Raw genomic sequence first — 18,986 nt, forward strand, 5'->3', positions numbered from 1 at the left:
ATTATTTATTTTTAAAGGGAATTAAAATACAAGTTAATTATTCTGTGAATATTTCAAGCAACTACCTGTTGCCGTAAAGAGCACCCCTGAAATATTTATTTTATTCTGTTTTTAGTATTTGTTGTTAAAGCGAACAGAAATAAATCATCTGTGAAAATTTCAACTGTCTAGCTATCACAATTCATGAGGTCGGACGGACAGTGGAGTCTTAGTACTCGTAATAGGGTCCCGTTTTTATTACCCTTTCGTCACAGAACTCTAAAAAGGTCTCTAATCGAGGGCACTTCACACACATTTTGCATCGCCATTTCCCAAAAACAACACCCGGCGCGTCAACGTAAGGTAGTTAAATGCATTTTTTTGATAGATTGATATTTTTAAATTAGTAATATCTTTTGAATGGAATGTCCGATTTGAATAATTCAAAAAATAATCTACAGGTATTGAAACCATCTTGAATATGAAACTATTTATTTGGATAAGGATTAATACAAAGGTACGGATAACATGGTCTGATTTTAGTCGGCATATCAGTCAACTTTTAAAATTAAAAAAAGTAGTAGTGACATAACTACAATAGTTGGACATATGGTATCGTGAAGTAAGCACATTATTGAAGTTTTAGTACGGAACCCTAACTTTTTCTGGTAATAAATATTATAGCCTATGGCACATTGGAATAATTTAGCATTCTAATAGTGAAAGAGTTGTTAAAATCGGTCCAGTATTTGAGTTAATTCGTAACAAACATCCAAAAATCCAAATTTTTCCTATTTATAATATTAGTATAGATATAGATGTACGGGCAAACATAAGATGATGTTAAAGTAACTTCATGATTCAAGAAACTTTAGGATTATTCCACCAGGGAAGTACCTATTGTAAGAAATAGAGACGCGCGTCGCGTGATCTGTCCGGCTCCCTATCAATAGTGAATGGGATGCTCTGCGCCGGCGACTGCGCGACAGCCTCTTTCCCCTCGGTCGCTTGATGACGTGGTTGGTACTGCTGCGAATAGATTGTATGACTATATCATATTTTTTGTATTGTACCTACAGGTGAAATGATCATATCGAACGAGAAATATCAAATGAGCGAGATCAACAGTTCCGCGTACAGTGTCCAGATGCGGTTGATAATCAAGAACATACACCGCAGTGACCTGGGTGGATACAAATGTATTTCCAAGAACTCGATAGGAGACGCAGAAGGGAACATCAGATTGTACGGTAGGTGAAAATTTAAATGGTCCAAAAGTTTTGATCCCACCTTCTTCTATGGGCAACTATTCTAAACAAGCGTTGCTGTTCTAAACATAAAGAGTGCATTTCAATAGAGTTTAAGTAATTGACGAGATTTCATTTTTTCGACACCTGAAAATTACTACAGGAATCGAAAGTTTTGCCTCCTGAACAAGGAAAAATATTTATTTTAATTTATTTCTCCATATTTAAAAAATACAAGAAGTCAGAAATAATATCTAAATTTGCCAATACTACTACAGAACAGATACTTATGTTTCCTTTGCCTTTTTCACCAGAAAAAAGAGCTGTCATAATTTTTAATTTGACATTAATATTGACACTTGATGGATAACGAACGACCGACGTGTTAGTGTTATTATTGATTCAAATAAGCTTTAAGCAGATTATTAATTTTCGCGCTGTCATCGTTCATCCACCATTACCTCTCATATTTCGTTTTCTAGATTTTTTTTACCGTACAACGGCAAAAACTACTAGACACTGGCAAAATTGTCCTCGAATGGACAGAGCCATATTTTTTTTAATGAAACAACAACAACAAGCTTTAAGCAGCCCGTACTTGTTATCGAAATGGATAGACCCGAATAGAAAGACGAAGTATTTACCCCTCCGAAATATATCAAATATTGTCTCGTGCCTAATTGCAAAAATTATTCATCGAAGGCTCAGATCGAAGGCACCGGATAAACATTTCGTTCCAAATCGTCAATGTTATGATCATCCGCCGTATCCGTAAGAAAGTCAGGTGTCGTATTTATCTGCAGTCCAGTATCAGTATCCGTTATTAATAACCAAAATCGTCGTAGAAGTCTTATACATATTTTAAGTTTCAAAGCAAGAAAGAATCAAACCGCCTATATATTTACGTCATCACTTTTTTTTTAATAGACACTATACTAAAGTAATGGATCTGTAGTTTTGGAATTGTGCCCTTTTAGAATAAGCACATCTTAAAAAAAATGTAATAAATAAAATCCTACTGAAAATTTAAAACTATCAGCGTCTTTCTCTTTCCAAACAGAATACAGAGTACGAATCAAATTATAGTCTTAGAAATATGAAATCTTGTCAATTGTTGGAATGTCTTGTAATCTTACCTACGTTTAGTAGGTATTTATTGAAGTCTCAAGAAAAAGAGAATTATAAAATGCCTTACTAAACTTTTCATGATTCAATATGTTATTTTTTTCAATTATTGCTTTTTTGATAATAAAAAAAAAACTATAAGGAACTTAAACTATTTTCGCAAAATAGTGTAAAAAAACTGGACCCTACTTCAATAAACCAGTAATCAATCAATCAATCAGCCCACATTCACCCACTACTAAGTAAAGGCCTCTTCATTTTCACGCCACTTTTCCCGGTCCTGTGCCAGTATTTACCGACTGCCAGAACCAGTAAACTTAATGTAAACTTCTTTTAAATAGAAATGGAGTTGCCACATCGAAAATCACGCGACGACGAAGAAAGTGACTCCGAGCTTGAGGAAACAAACGACGTGCGCTCCAGCCTGCAAGGCTCGCTGAGGGAAGGCGGGCCGCGGAGCCAGGACGCGGGTTTCCTCGGCCGCCCGCCCCCAGGCGCCGCTCATCGAGTCACCCCTTCCTCGATCTTTTTAATATCAACCCTAGTCTACGCCGCGTGCTAAACTTCCCCCGTAAAGCCATGTGCAAAGTTAAGACTCCTTGACTAAAACAAACGCACGATATCTCATCTGTTTATTGTACTTGCGAGTTTGAACATGATTTTCTCGTTTCTTTCGCTTTTAAGGGATCTTTTTCGATGAAGAAGAATTCATTGTGCATTTAAAAGTTTTGTGAATAATTTTGCTTTTGTTGGTAATCTATTTTATGGATTTTATAAAATTACAAATTAATAAAGTTATGGACTTATTTGTGTAAGTACTTATGTTATTAACTGACGTTGTAGCTACGTTCAGTTTCAATAAATAAAATTACGACGTATATTACAAGTCGGTACTATAATAATAATAATATTTATTTCAAAAATAAGAACTTTACAATGGTGTCTTAACAACTAGAAAACCTGTTTCCTAAATAGGTAAACCTGTGTTTTAGGATAAACAGTGCTCCTCCCCTTCATAATTGCTATGCTGTTAAAATTGAATGAATGTGTGTGTCTACTATTATTAACTCTAACTCTAGCGCTTTCGGAGAGACCTTCATTGCCAAGAAGAATGCGCCCGCGAATGTTGTAGGAACTTCACGAGGTGATATACTGGAATATTAGGAAGATTGTACTAAAATTTTTCGGTACAATATAGATAATTACAAAAAAAAACGATTTACATAACTATCACATGTAGGACGAAGACATTTAGGATTAAAACTCTTCCAAAAACTCTATTATATCGTCTCTTGAAGTACCTACATTGATATTCTGGACATTTTGTAGATACACAAAGAAGTATATTTAATAATCCATGTATGAATAATGAGTCTATCGTGTATTGGATTGTTGCAAATTCGTAAACTAGCTGAGTCAGTAACATTTTACATATTTTGTGATTTTCTTGCCGGAATGTTACTACAACAAAGATACACTTTTTTTTCACATACATACCCACCGCTTTTGAAACTCCATTATGATTTGTCTGCATCTTCTTATTTTAAATGACCATAGGTACTTAATATTGCACATGGCTTCACATATTGTACAGCAATAGTATGTATTTACTGTATTAATAGAAACGTTGTCTATATCGACATTTGTACGTCAAACGAGAATGCACTGTTTTAACACGAAGAAAAGTTATAAAAGAACAAAATACTAAGTGATTGTGTTGTGACAGTATGCAATAGTAGTATTTATGGAAAACCTATAAACTGTAAATGGCTAGATTTATACGTAATAATTATCTACGATTATTTCGCTGATATTTATATATCCTTGTTCTATATAATAATACATGCTTTATTTCATTGTATGTCTAATTAATACAATAAGAAAATTCAAGAAACAGTTTTGTATATTTAATTATATACATTTCTTAATCAAAAAGTTTTTGTAGGTATATCTTTGGACATTTTTTTTATTTATTTAGCAAAACTAAATGACACCAGTGTGTAGTTACAATTATGTTTTTTTAGAAAGCCGAGAAACAAATTACCTGAAACATTATTTATTTATGTCGTAAATTTGTACTGCGAACTAAAATTGTTAAAGTGTGTAAATAGCTAAGGACAGAGCATGCAATTCCCATCATTTCCAAAGGTCTCCTATTACTTCCATGTCGCTTTTAGTTTCGAATCAGTAAAAATAAAACTTGTCTAAATAATATATCGCACTATAGAGTGCGGATGCAATTTTTTATGGGCGAACCTCTAAAGAAGGTTTAGGTAATTTTGTAATTGTTAACGTTTTGGAATTGTTAAATTTTATGAATAATTATTGTTTAAGCTTATACTCATAGTAGTTAAGTTTATGGAAATGTTTAATAACGTGCTCTTTTACATTAAGTCCTTTTAATTTACTTACACTTACTGAAACTTAATGGCCTGAAATAAGTGTATCATATTGTCCGCAAAACCAAATATAACTATATAACTAATGAAGCCTTTTATTAATGTCATTGGCAACCGAAAATCCAAATAGGTAAAAAATAATCGAAACTTCACGGAAATCAAAGCGCAATGGAATGAATAGACCACGAACATTCATGAATATCCAGTGCACTATTATTAAATCATATTGCTTTAATGCTTTTATACACAGTTGTGCCACAAATTGGTTAAACCTATTACATTCTGTAGCTTACAACGTCGGTATACGTGTAAGTATACGGTATAGGTATACGATGTCATTAATAAAATTAGTTTACATAATTATGTCAACTACGTTTCCCAACAATCCCTACATGAGCTCTTGGTACAATAAACACATGTCGCGATCAGATGTCTCAATGTGTGTAAACAGCTCATTACGCTGTTGATCTTCCAGAATCGTGTTCTCTGAAATTTCTGCGCACAGCATCAATTAAGGATTTCAGGAACAATTAAATAAACGTTTATATACCTTATCCAAACATGAGCTGAGCTTCGCATGTTAGTTATAGCCGAAATCATCAAAATTACCAAACGTAGGCGTTCCTTAACACAACACTTGTTCAAAATCATCAAAATAGTCATCTCCATTGAAGGGCTAACACAACATCCGACCCTCTTAATACGAACCTTCGGGGGTAGCGGCGAGGGTAAGTGCGATCTAGATAGGGTAACCGCGTGCATTAGTGAAATTACCTGAGGCTTTATTATTTTCATTGCGACAACCCTAGTCGGGAATTTCGTGTGCTGCTTTTCGTTTAGGGTTGCCAGTTTAATTGAGTTAGTTAATTATATCACACACCAATTCCGTGATTTGATCTATAAATTCAAATTAAAAAAATAACGCATTCTTTAACATTTCGTCCAGTCCATTTTTAATTCAGTTGATAAATAAGATAATAATTACGCAAAAAGCTAAAGAAGCACCCGGCACATTCCTAGATTTTTCTTAGACTGGCAACTGATAAATTGATAAGGCGAAGTACTTCTACGTCCAGAAAGCATTTGAAAAGAGTCAATTTATTCGGGTAAAGAAATGTAAATTACTATGACTACTTAAATTAATTTAGTTTCCCAAGGTATCTTTGTTAATAATGTCTAATAAGGACATAATTAACAAAGTTACCTTTATTTGTCGATATTTGAAACTAGTGAAATCAGATAAAGTCATCAGGTCATAACTGTCTGTATCTAGGCAGCAGTGGCGTGGTGTCATCATTTTCGTGAGCTCCGATGCAAAACCTTACAGTTAGTGTACAAAAGCTGTTATAATTGGCTATACAAGCTATAACAACTTGTTATCACAGACGTCGCATAAAAAAATGGCATTCGGGCAGGAATCGAGTTGTTACGATGACACGCACTGCTAGGCTGCTAGTCTAGTAGCAGCACCGTATCACCATCATCATCATCATATCAGCCGAAAGACGTCCACTGCTAGACATAGGCCTCCTCCAAGGCTCTCTACTAAGACAGGTCTTGTGCTTTCCGCATCCAACACGATCCTGCGATCTAGCACCGTTCATTACGGTATTTCGTAAAAACCGCCTATGTAATGCGAAAATGGACTAGAAACGTTAAATATACATCAAAGATAGTTCTATCTCAAAGTTGATATTATAAATCCAAATAATCCTATTGATATTATAAATGCGAAAGTTTAAGAGAAAGGGTGTGTGTGCGCGTGTATGTTTGTTACTCCTTCACGCTAAAAGAGCTGTATCGATTTGGATAAAATTTGGTATGTAGATTGCTGGACGTCTGCAATTACATATACTTCTTATTCCGATATTCTCACAGGATCAGGATAAAATTTTAAATTCTCAACCGCTGGGTTGAGAATCATGAAATTTTGCACTTTTCATTTTAATTCACGATATAGTTTTTGGACAATTAGTGAAATCCGGAATTTTCAATTCAACTCCCGGATCTAACGATTTACGCGTGCAAAACCGGGGGTAAAATCTAGTAGTTTTATAAAATTTTATCCTTAGTATTCATTTTTCGTTTCTAACTTGCACCACATTCATAATGCAAGCCTTACAAACTAGACAAGTACTGAAAAATTGCAAGCGCAGTTGGACTATTAGATGCATAAATTATGCGACCGGCCGCCACTACTGAGCCGGCATAGAGCAAAGTTGTCTGGCCTAACTCAATCACATCTGCTATCGGCCCGACTCAGTTTCTACTGCGGGTATTAGAATATTTTGATATTCACTAGCTACCATCTAGCACGGAGTGAAAAACTTTAGTCTCATTCGTCGGCTGATGTAGTGAGTGCAGAGCATAAAACTTTGAATATATTGAATTTTCAATCAGTTCACATAACATATTTAAGTGATATAATTAAACAACTAACGCAAAAAAAAACTATGTTTTATAATGTCAGTCGACGACATAGTTCCCAGACAGGCAGTGTTTCCGCGTTCAATGGCCAGGTTAAAACGTTGGCGGAAAAACAGCCAATCTCTGGCCATCTGGACAGCCAACTTCTGGTCGCCAAGTATTTTTATCAGTAAAAATAAATTATTAAATACGATTGCAGCTTCAAGCTTCATAGAAGCGAAGCAAACGGAGGCGAGTGGAATCCAACCAATAATTTTAGTTGAATTCTGCGTCTCGCCTCGTTCCGTTTCCATTGCAACGTGTATTGTAAATTTGAACTAATAAGATTGGTCGACTCTATGAAAGCACACCCTCTAACTTAGCACAGGCAGTATCATAAGTATTTTAAACGTGTTATATTTTATTAGACAGCATTGTTTACCAACTATTTACCCTCAAACCAAACATGAAAGTTTTAAACTGTTGTCAAACAATATCTATGTCGGCGGCCGATCGTAAAATCCGCCAGATCACGAAATTCCTAGGCATATCGTGAAATGGCGCCATTTCATGAATTGGCTAAGGGACATCCGCCATATCGTTCAAAACTCACCGTTTAGCGATTTGCCTAATGACGTTTAGGCAGATCATGAAATTCCTAGGCATATCATGAAACGCCGCCATATCGTTTCTGGCACTTCGCCGGCCGCTGCCACGGCACGCTCGCTTCGCTCGCTCGGCTAGTGCGAAGTGGTCACAATTCATACTAACCACTCCTCGCTTCGCTCGTCGTACCTAAACTTTTCGTTTTTTCAGCATATCACGATGTGCCCGGTATAAAGCTAGGGATATCGACGAGCGTTGCTCTAATCGATCTGCCGTATTGTTTCTCAGGCACATCGTGATATGCCTGGCCAACTTTTAGGCATATCATGAAATGGCGCCATTTCACGATATGCCTAGGAATTTCGTGATCTGTTGGATTTTACGATCGGCCGCCGACATCTAAACTAAAAATAAAACCGGCCAAGAGCGTGTCGGACACATAGGGTTCCGTAGCCATTACGAAAAAAAAGTAATATTTTTCTAGGGATTTCGTATTTTGTACGGAATATTCCAAGTTTAGGTATATTTTATACGGAGGCTGCTGTTTACTATTATACTACTAATAATTCTCAAGAAAACTTAACCGTTATAGTTTTCCTTGTAAGTTTGATTACTTACTACCATCCTGATTTTTTTTTTCAAAATTTTCCACCCACCGGTTTAGATTTTACAGGGGGGGGCGCTCGATTTTAATGAAAATTTGCACTTTAAAGTTGAATATTTTGCAAACAAATTACTGAATCGAAAACAAGCAACCGCTTAAAACACCTATCCAACGATACCCCACACTACAAGGTTGGATGAGAAAAAAAAATCACCCCCACATTACGTCTATGGGAGGTACTATGACAACTGAGTGAGTGGCCAAATATAGCTCTGGATAGGGAGATGTGGAAGTCAAGAGGAGAGGCCTTTGCTCAGCACTGGGACACAGTTATAGGCTAAATATAATAATAATAATTGTACCATTTTGTCGGCATAGTTTACATATATATTCGTGCAAAATTACAGCTTTCTAGCATTGATAGTCCCTGAGCAAAGCCGCGGACGGACGGACAGACAGACAGACAGACATTGCGAAACTATAAGGGTTCCGTTTTTGCCATTTTGGCTACGGAACCCTAAAAATGGCTGGTTCACGCGCTCAAGCTTTTCAACAATTAAATTATTTTCACGTATATTTTATAAATATGGATAATTATAGATACCTACTTGATGGTTTTTGTCTTTGTTAAAACTGAATGGGTAGGAATTTCTTCAGTTATTTATATTGCGAAATAAGACTTGCTTGGATCCTACCAATAAATATGTAAGCCTCACTCAGCCGTCTCCTTGGGCCCACTGTCAAAGGCTTAGATAAGTATATTCAGGCATCATTCAATGCTGAAAGTGGCGCGCTAACCCAATATAGGCGCATGTACACTCAGCATCCCTTGGGTGTTACAGTTTGCATGTCACGGTTTGCATCACAAGTGTTAACGTGCTGCTTCGGTACAATAAGGTGGTAAACCGTAAGGGATACGATTTACTGTTAAAATCTTTGCTTAGTTTCTCTTTGTACATTTTAAGCAACATAACAATAAATAGTATATAACTCATCTGGCTGAAAAACTCTTGTTTCTACTATTAAAATAGTATCACAAACTTATTTGACTTGCCCCTCTGTACTACGAAAGTTACAAGTCCTACAAATCGACATAATTGTTAACTTTCTCAAAACAAAAAGAGATAATTATGTGGAATTATAGCACTTGTAGGGACCAGGCCGTATTGCCTTACGTTTTTGGCGCTCACTATCGCAATCAAATGACAGTTTTTGTATGCGAAATCTGTCATTTGATTGCGATCGCGAGCGTCAGAAACGTTAGGCATTACGGCTTCTGGTGGCCAAAACTGGAATTAATAACGTAGCTACCTACTGATATTAATGTCTACTTAGCGGCAAAAAATTCAAAATTTGATAGACTAAAATATGAAACAAGGTATGTTGGGTATAATATATCTTTTCGTTAAGACTAAGGTAGGTATCGAAATTCACAAGAGAACAAAACCAATTCCTTCCACGTACCTATTTATCAAAAAACTGTATCCATTAAAAGTGGAGGAGCTGAGCAGTTCATATTCATTGTAGGTCCGAAAGAAGACGGGGAAAAAAGTTGCTAGAGTAGGGTATAAAAATCTAGGAGGGCAGCCAGCAACATGACTGATACGAGTGGATGAAAATACAAGGTTTTTCAAAATGGACTGAAACGGAAGTAACCTTTACCCAGCGTCGTGTAGTTAAATGTTGGAGAAGAAGAAAAAGATACTTAATTCAAAAACAACGACGTTGTCACCGGTTTATATATAGAACATAGAACCCATATATCTGATTCCGATGACCCATAGAACTCTTATAGCTGATGAAAACTATCCTGCCAATTTATACCTACATTATTTCAATGACAAAGTCTAAATTGATATCCATTATTAAATTTAATTTTGAAACAGATTGGTACACTAACTAGTGGTAATGTTTGTATAGCACAACAATCACATAAGTGGTGTAAACACACATTTGCATCGATGTTGATTTGTTTACTAGCGTTGTATCACATTCGCAATGGCGTGACCAGGGAGTGAGGGACGTCCGGCTACAATCTGCATAACAATGACATCCCGTTCTCCACAGATGGATGCTAATGTCCTATCCATTCATAATTCATGTCTTAACGAACTCGACTTAAGTATACTATACCTACTTATAAACACAACTTATATTATTTTTGTTGCTTTGTAAGACTCAGACCGTAGTGTTTTTAAAGTCCCCTTTTATTGGTAAACTTCTTTTATCATCAAGATTATCTATTACTCGTATGTCTGACAGGTTTCAAGTCTGTAAGCTGTGCGTTGTAGGCCAGTTGATCAGTCAGTAACCTGTTTTTATTGGAATAGTATCTGCTTAATACATTACATAACTTTATCGCAATAAAGCTTATCAACTTCTCCTAAGTTAATTCGCAGTAATCAATAACAACACCAAAGTACATTATAGTTAATATAGTTACAGCTAAGTGGAACGATAGAAAATTCCCGCTGTTTTTCTACGACCCGTCCATTACACAATTCCGACCTTTCTAGTAAAAAGTGGTTTATTGTGTTCTTAAATAAAGTTATTCAGTTTACCTCGTGAGCGTATTGTGTGGGCCCATTGTGTAGCCCAGGTGGCGTCCCGTTCGTTCGAACACTGCTGAATATATGAGCGGTTACGTCAAAATACATTATTTTCGATATTCATTTTGAAAACGATAAGCAGCCTCTAATGTTTACGACTTTATATTTTATACAGTCTTGGACTCACGAATTTCTTTTTAATCATTGAGAAGTGTCCATCATGTTATCATGTTAGTGTCCATATCAAGCCCTATATTTGACTATTACGGCTTTTCGCATGTATAATTCTATAAGCAGGTACCTACGAAACATACTTATACACATATGTGAGGAATTTCAGGTCACCTGAACGGCCTTAAAATTGAATTCCACCTTTGACAATGACAAATGCCACGGGACCCGCTATCTGTCGAAGATATTTTAATAAAAACCAACGATTTCTGCATGTGGAGCTGGTATGGGAGTTATTAAAATAACTATGAAACAACATATCTAACAAAAAAACCTGATCGATTGGCAGATTGGCTCATTAGCCCAAACTCTTGAACATCCTTTGGATTTTACGAATTTGCCTTGAAATCTTCGAGGAACATCAATAGTCACTCATGATTTCGTAACTAATTTTAAGATTCGCTAATCGAGTACGTGAGTGTCGACGTGAGTTTTTTTTTTCAATACCCCTCCAACCTACATAATAGTTCATCGTAAAATCGAACCGAATCGAATCTAAATTGAAACTAAACGCCTACATGTATTGCAACAAGCATAGGCAGCTTTCGGTTATAACAAAACCTTACTACTAAGCACTGATATCTACAAGTACACAAGCAGCGCCGGTCTTTATGCGCCGCCTGGCCCACCGGCGACATCGCAACTCCGCACACTCGTGCCTTCACTTGAAAAAAATCCATGCACTTAGCGCAGAAATAAGCGCGGCTTTCGACCGCATTCACTTTTAGCGATGTAGTTTTTCTCCTTTTACACCCTCCACACCCATTCTCCCTTCTCGGATACCCCATCTCTTTCCAACATCGCATCTCTTCAACTGCTGTTCGCTTTAAACGTTCGTGACACAAAGCAATATGTGAGTTAACTTCACTGTAACGGTTCTTGTTTGAGTAGCGATTTAATGCCTCCTTAAACTGAGATGGTTTACGGGTTAGCCCGTTCAGAAGGGATAAAAGTATTCACAGTTGTTTACTTTTCGGATCGACGTTGGTTTTATAAAAGCAAATCATTCATGGAAGCGAATCGGCCTGTTTTATTCTCATTTCTAACTTTGGACAGCTGGAAATGAAATCGTGATCGACTTCTTAACTCTTTACAAGGAATTGAAAAGCTTTTGGATACTGTTTGTCAATTTGATCTAAAAACTTATTTAGATCGAAGGATAAAAGTTGCTTCATAAACGTCAAACGCAGTCAATCTTACTTAAACGCTATCTTAACTAATAGTCTTACGAAAATGTGAAATTTCAAAGACGAAAATATATACCTATTTAGACGTATTAGTTATGTAGCGTTGTTTGAGGCTTGACCCAGCTGCCCCAACCCCCAAAGTGGACCAAACCTTCCGTTCATCCGGATATAATTTAGTACGAAAAGTGGCCAGATTAAGAGCTAATCTATATTTACCAATGAAACAAGCACCAGCTTTAGCCGCAACTTGTCCAATTTACATGACGGAGGTGGCGATATCGCAAAAGAAAGTTCCGACAACTTTTATCAGATCCCGCCCCTGCGCCTGATGAGTTGGCATCGAACTTTATTTACTGAAACGACGATCAGTTTCAATGGAGATGGAATTGGGGTCTCATCGTAACCTAATTTAGAACAGATTTAATTTTAAGCTTAATTAAACATTTATGCAAACGCATTTACAGCATACAATTTACATGTACACTTACGTGGTAAAGATATAGGTAGGTAGATATATAGGGTGCATTGTTTAATAATATAATCTTACTACGTAGTAGTGCTTGCATATATTTGAATATTAGAATTTTCTAAATTCGACTTGTGTATTGAAACTTATGTTTAAGTTGTAGAATTGCTAAAAGTGGCTCCGAAGCGGTAACGTTTCGTGTGCTCTGTCTACCCCATTTGGGAATACAGGCGTGATATTTGTGTGTGTGTGTATAAGCTTTAATTATTCAGTACCTGGGCGACCGAGCGTTGCTCGGGCTAAAACTCGATAATAAGCGTTTTCCCAGAGATAAAGCAGCGTTTCATAATGTGCGAGGATGTGTTGCGAGGGATGTGTTTTTCATTGACCAATAGGAACGCTTCATTTACACATCCTCGCACAGCACATCTCTGGTGGAAACAGCTGAGCGGAGCGAGGCGAGGTAAATGAAGCGTTCCTATTGATTAAGGAAACATATTCCTCGCAAGACATCCTCGCACATCTCTGGTGGAAACGCTGCTTAAGGCCAAGCTAGATCGATTTGTCATCCCCGAAAACCCCTATATACTTACCAAATTTCATAGAAATTTTTGGAGCCGTTTCCGAGATCCCCTAAATATTAAAACTCGTTTAAGCTCGTTTAAAGGTATAAAATAAAGAAGACATGACAGATTAATCTAAGGAAAACCGATTCTATACTAAGTATGTATTTGCACCTATTGAAGGTTCCCGACTATGGGACTGATTCCGTGGGACTGGGATTAGGCAGCTCGGCAGTCCTAAAGCTATTATACGAAGAGATTTAAACTGAATTAACCGTTCGATCGGAAAATTGGAATGCCACACAGATAATTACCTGACACTCACAGAAAAGGAAGTCGCTTAGAAAGGAGATTCAAATAAGCGTGTAGGAAGGACTAAGTGAGGCGGGCGGCCGACGCGGATTCGGCCTACACGGCCTTGATCGAGAGATGTATAGCTGATACCGATACCGCGATATTGCTATCTGAGAATGCGATCGAGTGGAACCGGATACCAGCCAATTGAATCTGGGTCTCACTTACTGAGTGCTTGTGATTGAATACGAAGCATTCAATCTAAATACACAGCTGCTTTTGCTTATCGCGTGACGCTTGATCAACTCATGATTTGATTGGCAAAAATAAATTAAATTCAGAATGTGACCATCAAATGCACAAGCTCTTTTATGTATTTAAAAATAAGTTGTTGCATTGTTGTTATGAAGAATTAATATTACTATGTCATTACTGCTAGCAAAATTAATAATATGTAATATTTTTTATTCCACAAATGGTAAGTATTATTGATCTAAAATAAACTACAGGAGCTTTATTTTTATCGATTTGTAATCACTTAATTTACATGTAGTTACTTAATTATTTTTAGCGCAGACATTTCGCAATGACTATCTATGGGCAGAGTCATTTAAAACATTCTATCGTCTTAATGATATAGCTACTGACTGGGGCCAAGCGCGTAAAATATGCGAAGCTGAAGGAAGTACTCTTCTTATACCCAGTTCATTGACAGAGGTGGAAAATCTGAAATTGTTGATTAGTAATATGAAAGCACACTTTACCGCTATTTTCATTGGGGTGCACGACCAATTCGCTCATGGAGAGTACGTCACTGTCAAAGGTATGGTTACTCGTGAGTGTAAGATTTAAAAACTGGCTCATATATTCCATTATTTCAATTTCCCGATTTTTTAAACTAAATATACTTTTAAACCTTTTTGAAATACTGTGTTAAATTATTTCCTGTATTTCACCAGATAAATCAAATTATATCCTACACGAGTACTAGCATATTCCAGAATATTTCAGCAGATAATAGTTCGTTTTGACTTTTGACATTACTATGATAGAGCACTCCTGTGAAGTATCCAGTTTTTTTTATTGTGGTTACAAATGATTCCAAGCATTGGTCCATGTTTTAATTATACGAAGTCAAAGAGGTAACTCCATAATGAATCAAAATCCCAATGAAAAACACTTCGGATATATTAGGAGTAGGACACTGACCATGTAACTGACTATTTCTTTGTCATGTAGGTTACCCGATCAAAGATACAATATTAGAACTCCTATGGGCAGAAGGCAGTCCTGATAATCTGAATAATAATGAAAGTTGCGTTGTCATGACAAGAGAGGGGCTTCTCGATGATCGACCGTGTGATGATATCTATCCATTTGTTTGCAAAGTTTTCGGCAATGAGACAGAATATTCTGAAGATTGTTATTCTTTTGATTTAGGTAAGAAGTGGTTGTGTTATTATTATTATTATTATAAACAGTATTGTAGTTATTATTATTATAAACAAGCATTGTGCTTGCCAAAATATTAGACGCTTATACTTCTAAATCATAGAAGCATTATGTAACTAAACTTTATCCGCAGCTTCGCATGCGTAATTAAACCATTATATTCGGCAGTTGAATTCAAATGCCAGAATCTAATACCTTTAAATGAGCAATTCTTGCGTATATTATATATATTGTAGTCAGAATCTCGGAAACGGCTCCAACGATTTCGATGAAATTTGGTATGTAGGGGTTTTCGGAGATGAAAAATCGATCTAGCTTGGTCTTATCTTTGGGAAAACGCTGGTTACTGAGTTTTAGCCCGAGCGGAGCTCCGTCACCCAGGTATATTACTAAATTATCATGGGAATTCGCAAAAAATGCATCATGGGTTACATTAAAGTTGCATATAAAACAGATGAGCTACATTTTGGCTCAGGCGGTTTGTGACACAAGAACAAAAAAATTGCAATTTTCATAGAAATAGCGTTGACAAAGGGGGTGGGCCCTAAAAATGGGCAAAATTGGTGTGACATACTTTATGGATAGAATTTATTGAATCTTTATTTAAGGGTATCATTTGAATGCTAACGGCAAATGCTACAAATACCACGTGGAGCCATTGTCCTGGCATGACGCCTACTTGGTCTGTCAAGCGGAGCAAGGGAACCTTGTTATAATCAACTCTGTGCAAGAAGCTAGTATAGTGACCAGTTTCCTTGGAGAACATATAACGAGCCGGTCACCTGATCCTAACATATTGTACGTCGGGTTCAGTGATCTGATGTTCCCTTACCAGTACAGAACTATTCATGGCAAGTAATTTATATAATTTAGTCATAAAAAATATTTTCGTAGGTACTCGTAAGCTATTCCATTCAGTCTATAAACATTTTGACCACCTATTTTTAACCCCTGACGCAAAAAGAGGGGTGTTATAAGTTTGACCGCTGTGTGTCTGTCTTTGACCACCTATTTTTACCCCTTAAAAGGGTGAACCCTGTGTCTGTCTGTGTATCTTAAACGGGTGAAAGCAGGTTTATTTGCAGGTCTATTGCTAAATAGTTCTTGGACATGTTTTGTCAAAATCGGATCAGCCGTTTTTGAGATATTGAACTTTGAAGTGACATCGTCTGGGTTTTCCAACTTTTTCTTGGTTAGGTTATTATAATTAACGTATTGTATATTTGTGTCTAGGTACTTAGAAAAAATAAAAACTACACCTATAGTAAAATTCAATTGACATTGATTGATTGGTCAATTTATCGAAAATACAAACTCAACAATTAAATTAATTGGTTAATTTACTTTGATTAATTATTTGTATCCTATGTGTTAATCTAGGATTGTATTATAGGATTGACTGATTGTCAGTGTGCCAAATTCCATCCAAACCAGACAAGCTTTTTTAGCGCAATGGAATTAAAATATCTAAACATCCAAACTTTTAAATTTATTAATAGGATAGGATAGTAGAATTCATGGGTGGGGTATTTAATAGTAGAGGCGGCGAGTATGCTAAATCTGTAGTTACTGAAGCGTAATAGGGACCTATTGGATTGTGAAGATTAGGTTTAAAAATGAAAACAAGTTTATAATTAAGTAATTCCCCTTTTTATGGGAAGGAGTGCGTGTGCAAGTTTTCAAAAATGTAAAAAAATAGCCACATGGCAATACTCGAGCGCATCATAAATTCATAGAGTAAACGCCTTACGTCTATCTGATAACCGAGAGGTATTAATCTGACGGATTGGTTGGTGGGGGTGGTCGTAAAGAGCCCTTCGGCCACTTTGGAAACCAAAGGGTCGAATCCAGTTTAGAAAACAGAATTATTTATTAATGAAGAAAAATAATTCTGTTTTCCAAACTGGTTTCTCATACAGAATATAGAATCTTCTTTTGAAACTCATTCACAAATTTCAATACTTAAGTAAGCATACAATCTCATTTTCACAATCGCGTTTTTTCCCAATTTTAATCGACACGGAAACATAGGTAGGTTTAGGTTTGTTAAGTTCACATTGGCCAAAACTACACAAAAGTAGGAGCTCCGCTTGAGCGGAACTCCGTCAACACTGTATCTGTGTGGATTCTGATTGAAAAAACACTACTGTGAAAATAAGCTTCAGTAAAAAACCAGAAATCGATCCCTGGTCCTACTTTCGTGCAAGAACAAAAAGTATATATATGTTGGAGGTACATTACAGGGTGCAAGGATTCTCCCTATATGGGTTTCTGACGCGCTTGAATAAAACGGAAAATCCCCTCTTGGGCTCTTCAACTATAAGAATAATGAATGTAAATGAAAGCGAAATTTTAGAATGGCCATTTATTTTCCACAAATACTGTTCAGGTCAGTCGCTCGAGGAGGCTGGATACGCATCTTGGAGCCCCCTCAAGCAGGATCTGACGACGGACGAGCCCCAGCACTGCGGCGCTATTTCACGCACAGGTTTCCTGAAGGTGACCTGGTGCGACATGCCTGCAATGTTCCTTTGTGAAAAACCTGGATGTCAAGAATGCGCCGCAAAGTTGAACACCACGAAGCCGTAAATAAATCTTTGCCAAAAAACTTAACCAGAATTACATAACTAAATGGCATTTGATTTTAAAGTTTTCGAACAACATGTGCTTCTTAACCAGGTGGCATTAAAAAAATACAAAACATAATCAGTTTTCTATTTCAATCCTTTTTGATTGCCAACAAGTTAATTCGAGAGCATAATAATCATTCCTTTGCTGATAACAATGTTCGTTTTATTACGATGCAAGTAGTTAAAGGTGCCTTAAAAATGAATAAGGCCATCTTGTAAGAAAAAAATAATATCGATTCAGTCGTGAAATAAATTTGAAATTAAACAGTTACATTTCGAAACTAATAAACTACATAAGTAATAATATAACCAACTTTTTTTGGCAAGAAACAATTTTTATTTATTTTTTAAGCCGGGAGAATCTTTAAGACAATAATCAGGGCCGGATTATGTAGTTAGAATAACAATGCAATAATGCTATACCTACTAGTCACCAATAAAGAAATCCAATAAAAATAAATAAAATAATGAAAATAATCTTGTAAATGATATTTTTTGAAAAACTTATTTAGAATTATCTACCTTAGCCAATAAATGTGGATGGATTCTAAGCAAAATAATGTTCAACTGTGAAACCCCGGGATCCACAAGAAATATATGTCTAGTAAGTGGTCTATCAATTTTTAAACAAGTTCCTATCAAATGAATATGTCGCTAAAGTGGAACTTTGAAGTTGACAGACACGTCTATTGACATTATTGTTTTGTGACATCCAAACGATTATCAACTTTAGGGTGGTAGACCACATATTTGGCTGATGGTTTTAATGATGATTTTCCACCGGCGAGGCGAGACAAGAATTGAAATTTGTATGGCAGCGCCCGCGGCGGCCCGCGGCGGCTCGCGGCGGGCGCGCGAGAATGCATACAAATTTCAATTCTCATCTCGCCTCGTCTCGTCTCGCCTCGCCGGTAGACAACCACCTTAACTTAGCATGGGTGTGATTGGCTTTTCCATGAAAATCAATCAGAATCAGTGCAAAACAAAAATAACATCGTATTTAATTTTCAAGACAAAATGTGTAACTATATCCGTAATAATATTCCACCTAACAATAATACGATTATAGCAAAAAAAAGATAACAAAAAAACTTTTTTTTTTACTTTTTATTCATACCTATGTTGATTGGCAAATGTCACACAAAAAGGTACTATTTCTGATTACCTTTCCATTAAGTACCACTTACGATAAAGTTAAATTAGCATGAAATACATAGATTGGATTATTTTTGATGGAACCTGCAGCGA

At 36.3% G+C, this 18,986-nt stretch overlaps 2 protein-coding genes and 1 long non-coding RNA gene across 5 annotated transcripts in view; 2 read left to right on the top strand and 1 right to left on the bottom strand.

Moving 5' to 3' along the window:
* Positions 1–4,836, top strand: part of DIP-beta (Dpr-interacting protein beta) — an 88,516-nt gene extending 83,680 nt beyond the window's left edge. For all 3 annotated transcript variants that reach the window (XM_074101502.1, XM_074101503.1, XM_074101504.1), the window contains 2 exons: positions 1,059–1,229; positions 2,693–4,836. In XM_074101502.1, coding sequence (XP_073957603.1) covers positions 1,059–1,229; positions 2,693–2,913 — 392 coding nt within the window. In that variant the 3' untranslated portion in view covers positions 2,914–4,836. The remainder of the gene's footprint in view (positions 1–1,058; positions 1,230–2,692) is intronic.
* Positions 4,837–13,905: 9,069 nt separating this feature from the next.
* On the top strand, positions 13,906–17,814 carry LOC141437968 (secretory phospholipase A2 receptor-like). The gene is made up of 5 exons (XM_074101578.1): positions 13,906–14,134; positions 14,228–14,479; positions 14,896–15,096; positions 15,717–15,959; positions 17,498–17,814. The coding sequence occupies exons 1-5, from the start codon at positions 14,080–14,082 to the stop codon at positions 17,695–17,697; spliced, it is 951 nt and encodes a 316-aa protein (XP_073957679.1). The 5' UTR covers positions 13,906–14,079; the 3' UTR covers positions 17,698–17,814.
* LOC141437969 (uncharacterized) lies at positions 17,460–18,910 on the bottom strand. The gene is made up of 2 exons (XR_012452438.1): positions 18,856–18,910; positions 17,460–17,626 (listed from the first exon to the last, which is right to left on the bottom strand). It is a non-coding gene; the product is annotated as an uncharacterized lncRNA (long non-coding RNA).
* Between the last annotated feature and the right edge of the window lie 76 nt (positions 18,911–18,986).

This window comes from Choristoneura fumiferana, chromosome 18 (assembly GCF_025370935.1).
Source record: "Choristoneura fumiferana chromosome 18, NRCan_CFum_1, whole genome shotgun sequence".
In the NCBI taxonomy this organism is placed as follows: Eukaryota; Metazoa; Arthropoda; class Insecta; order Lepidoptera; family Tortricidae; genus Choristoneura; species Choristoneura fumiferana.

What these genes read in the sequence shown, in the direction of transcription:
- LOC141437968 (XM_074101578.1), top strand. Translation starts at nt 14,080, where the DNA reads ATGTCATTACTGCTAGCAAAATTAATAATATGTAATATTTTTTATTCC. An exon ending in TATTTTTTATTCCACAAATG is followed by an intron (nt 14,135 to 14,227) that starts GTAAGTATTATT and finishes AATTATTTTTAG; the next exon opens with CGCAGACATTTCGCAATGAC. An exon ending in CCAGTACAGAACTATTCATG is followed by an intron (nt 15,960 to 17,497) that starts GCAAGTAATTTA and finishes AATACTGTTCAG; the next exon opens with GTCAGTCGCTCGAGGAGGCT.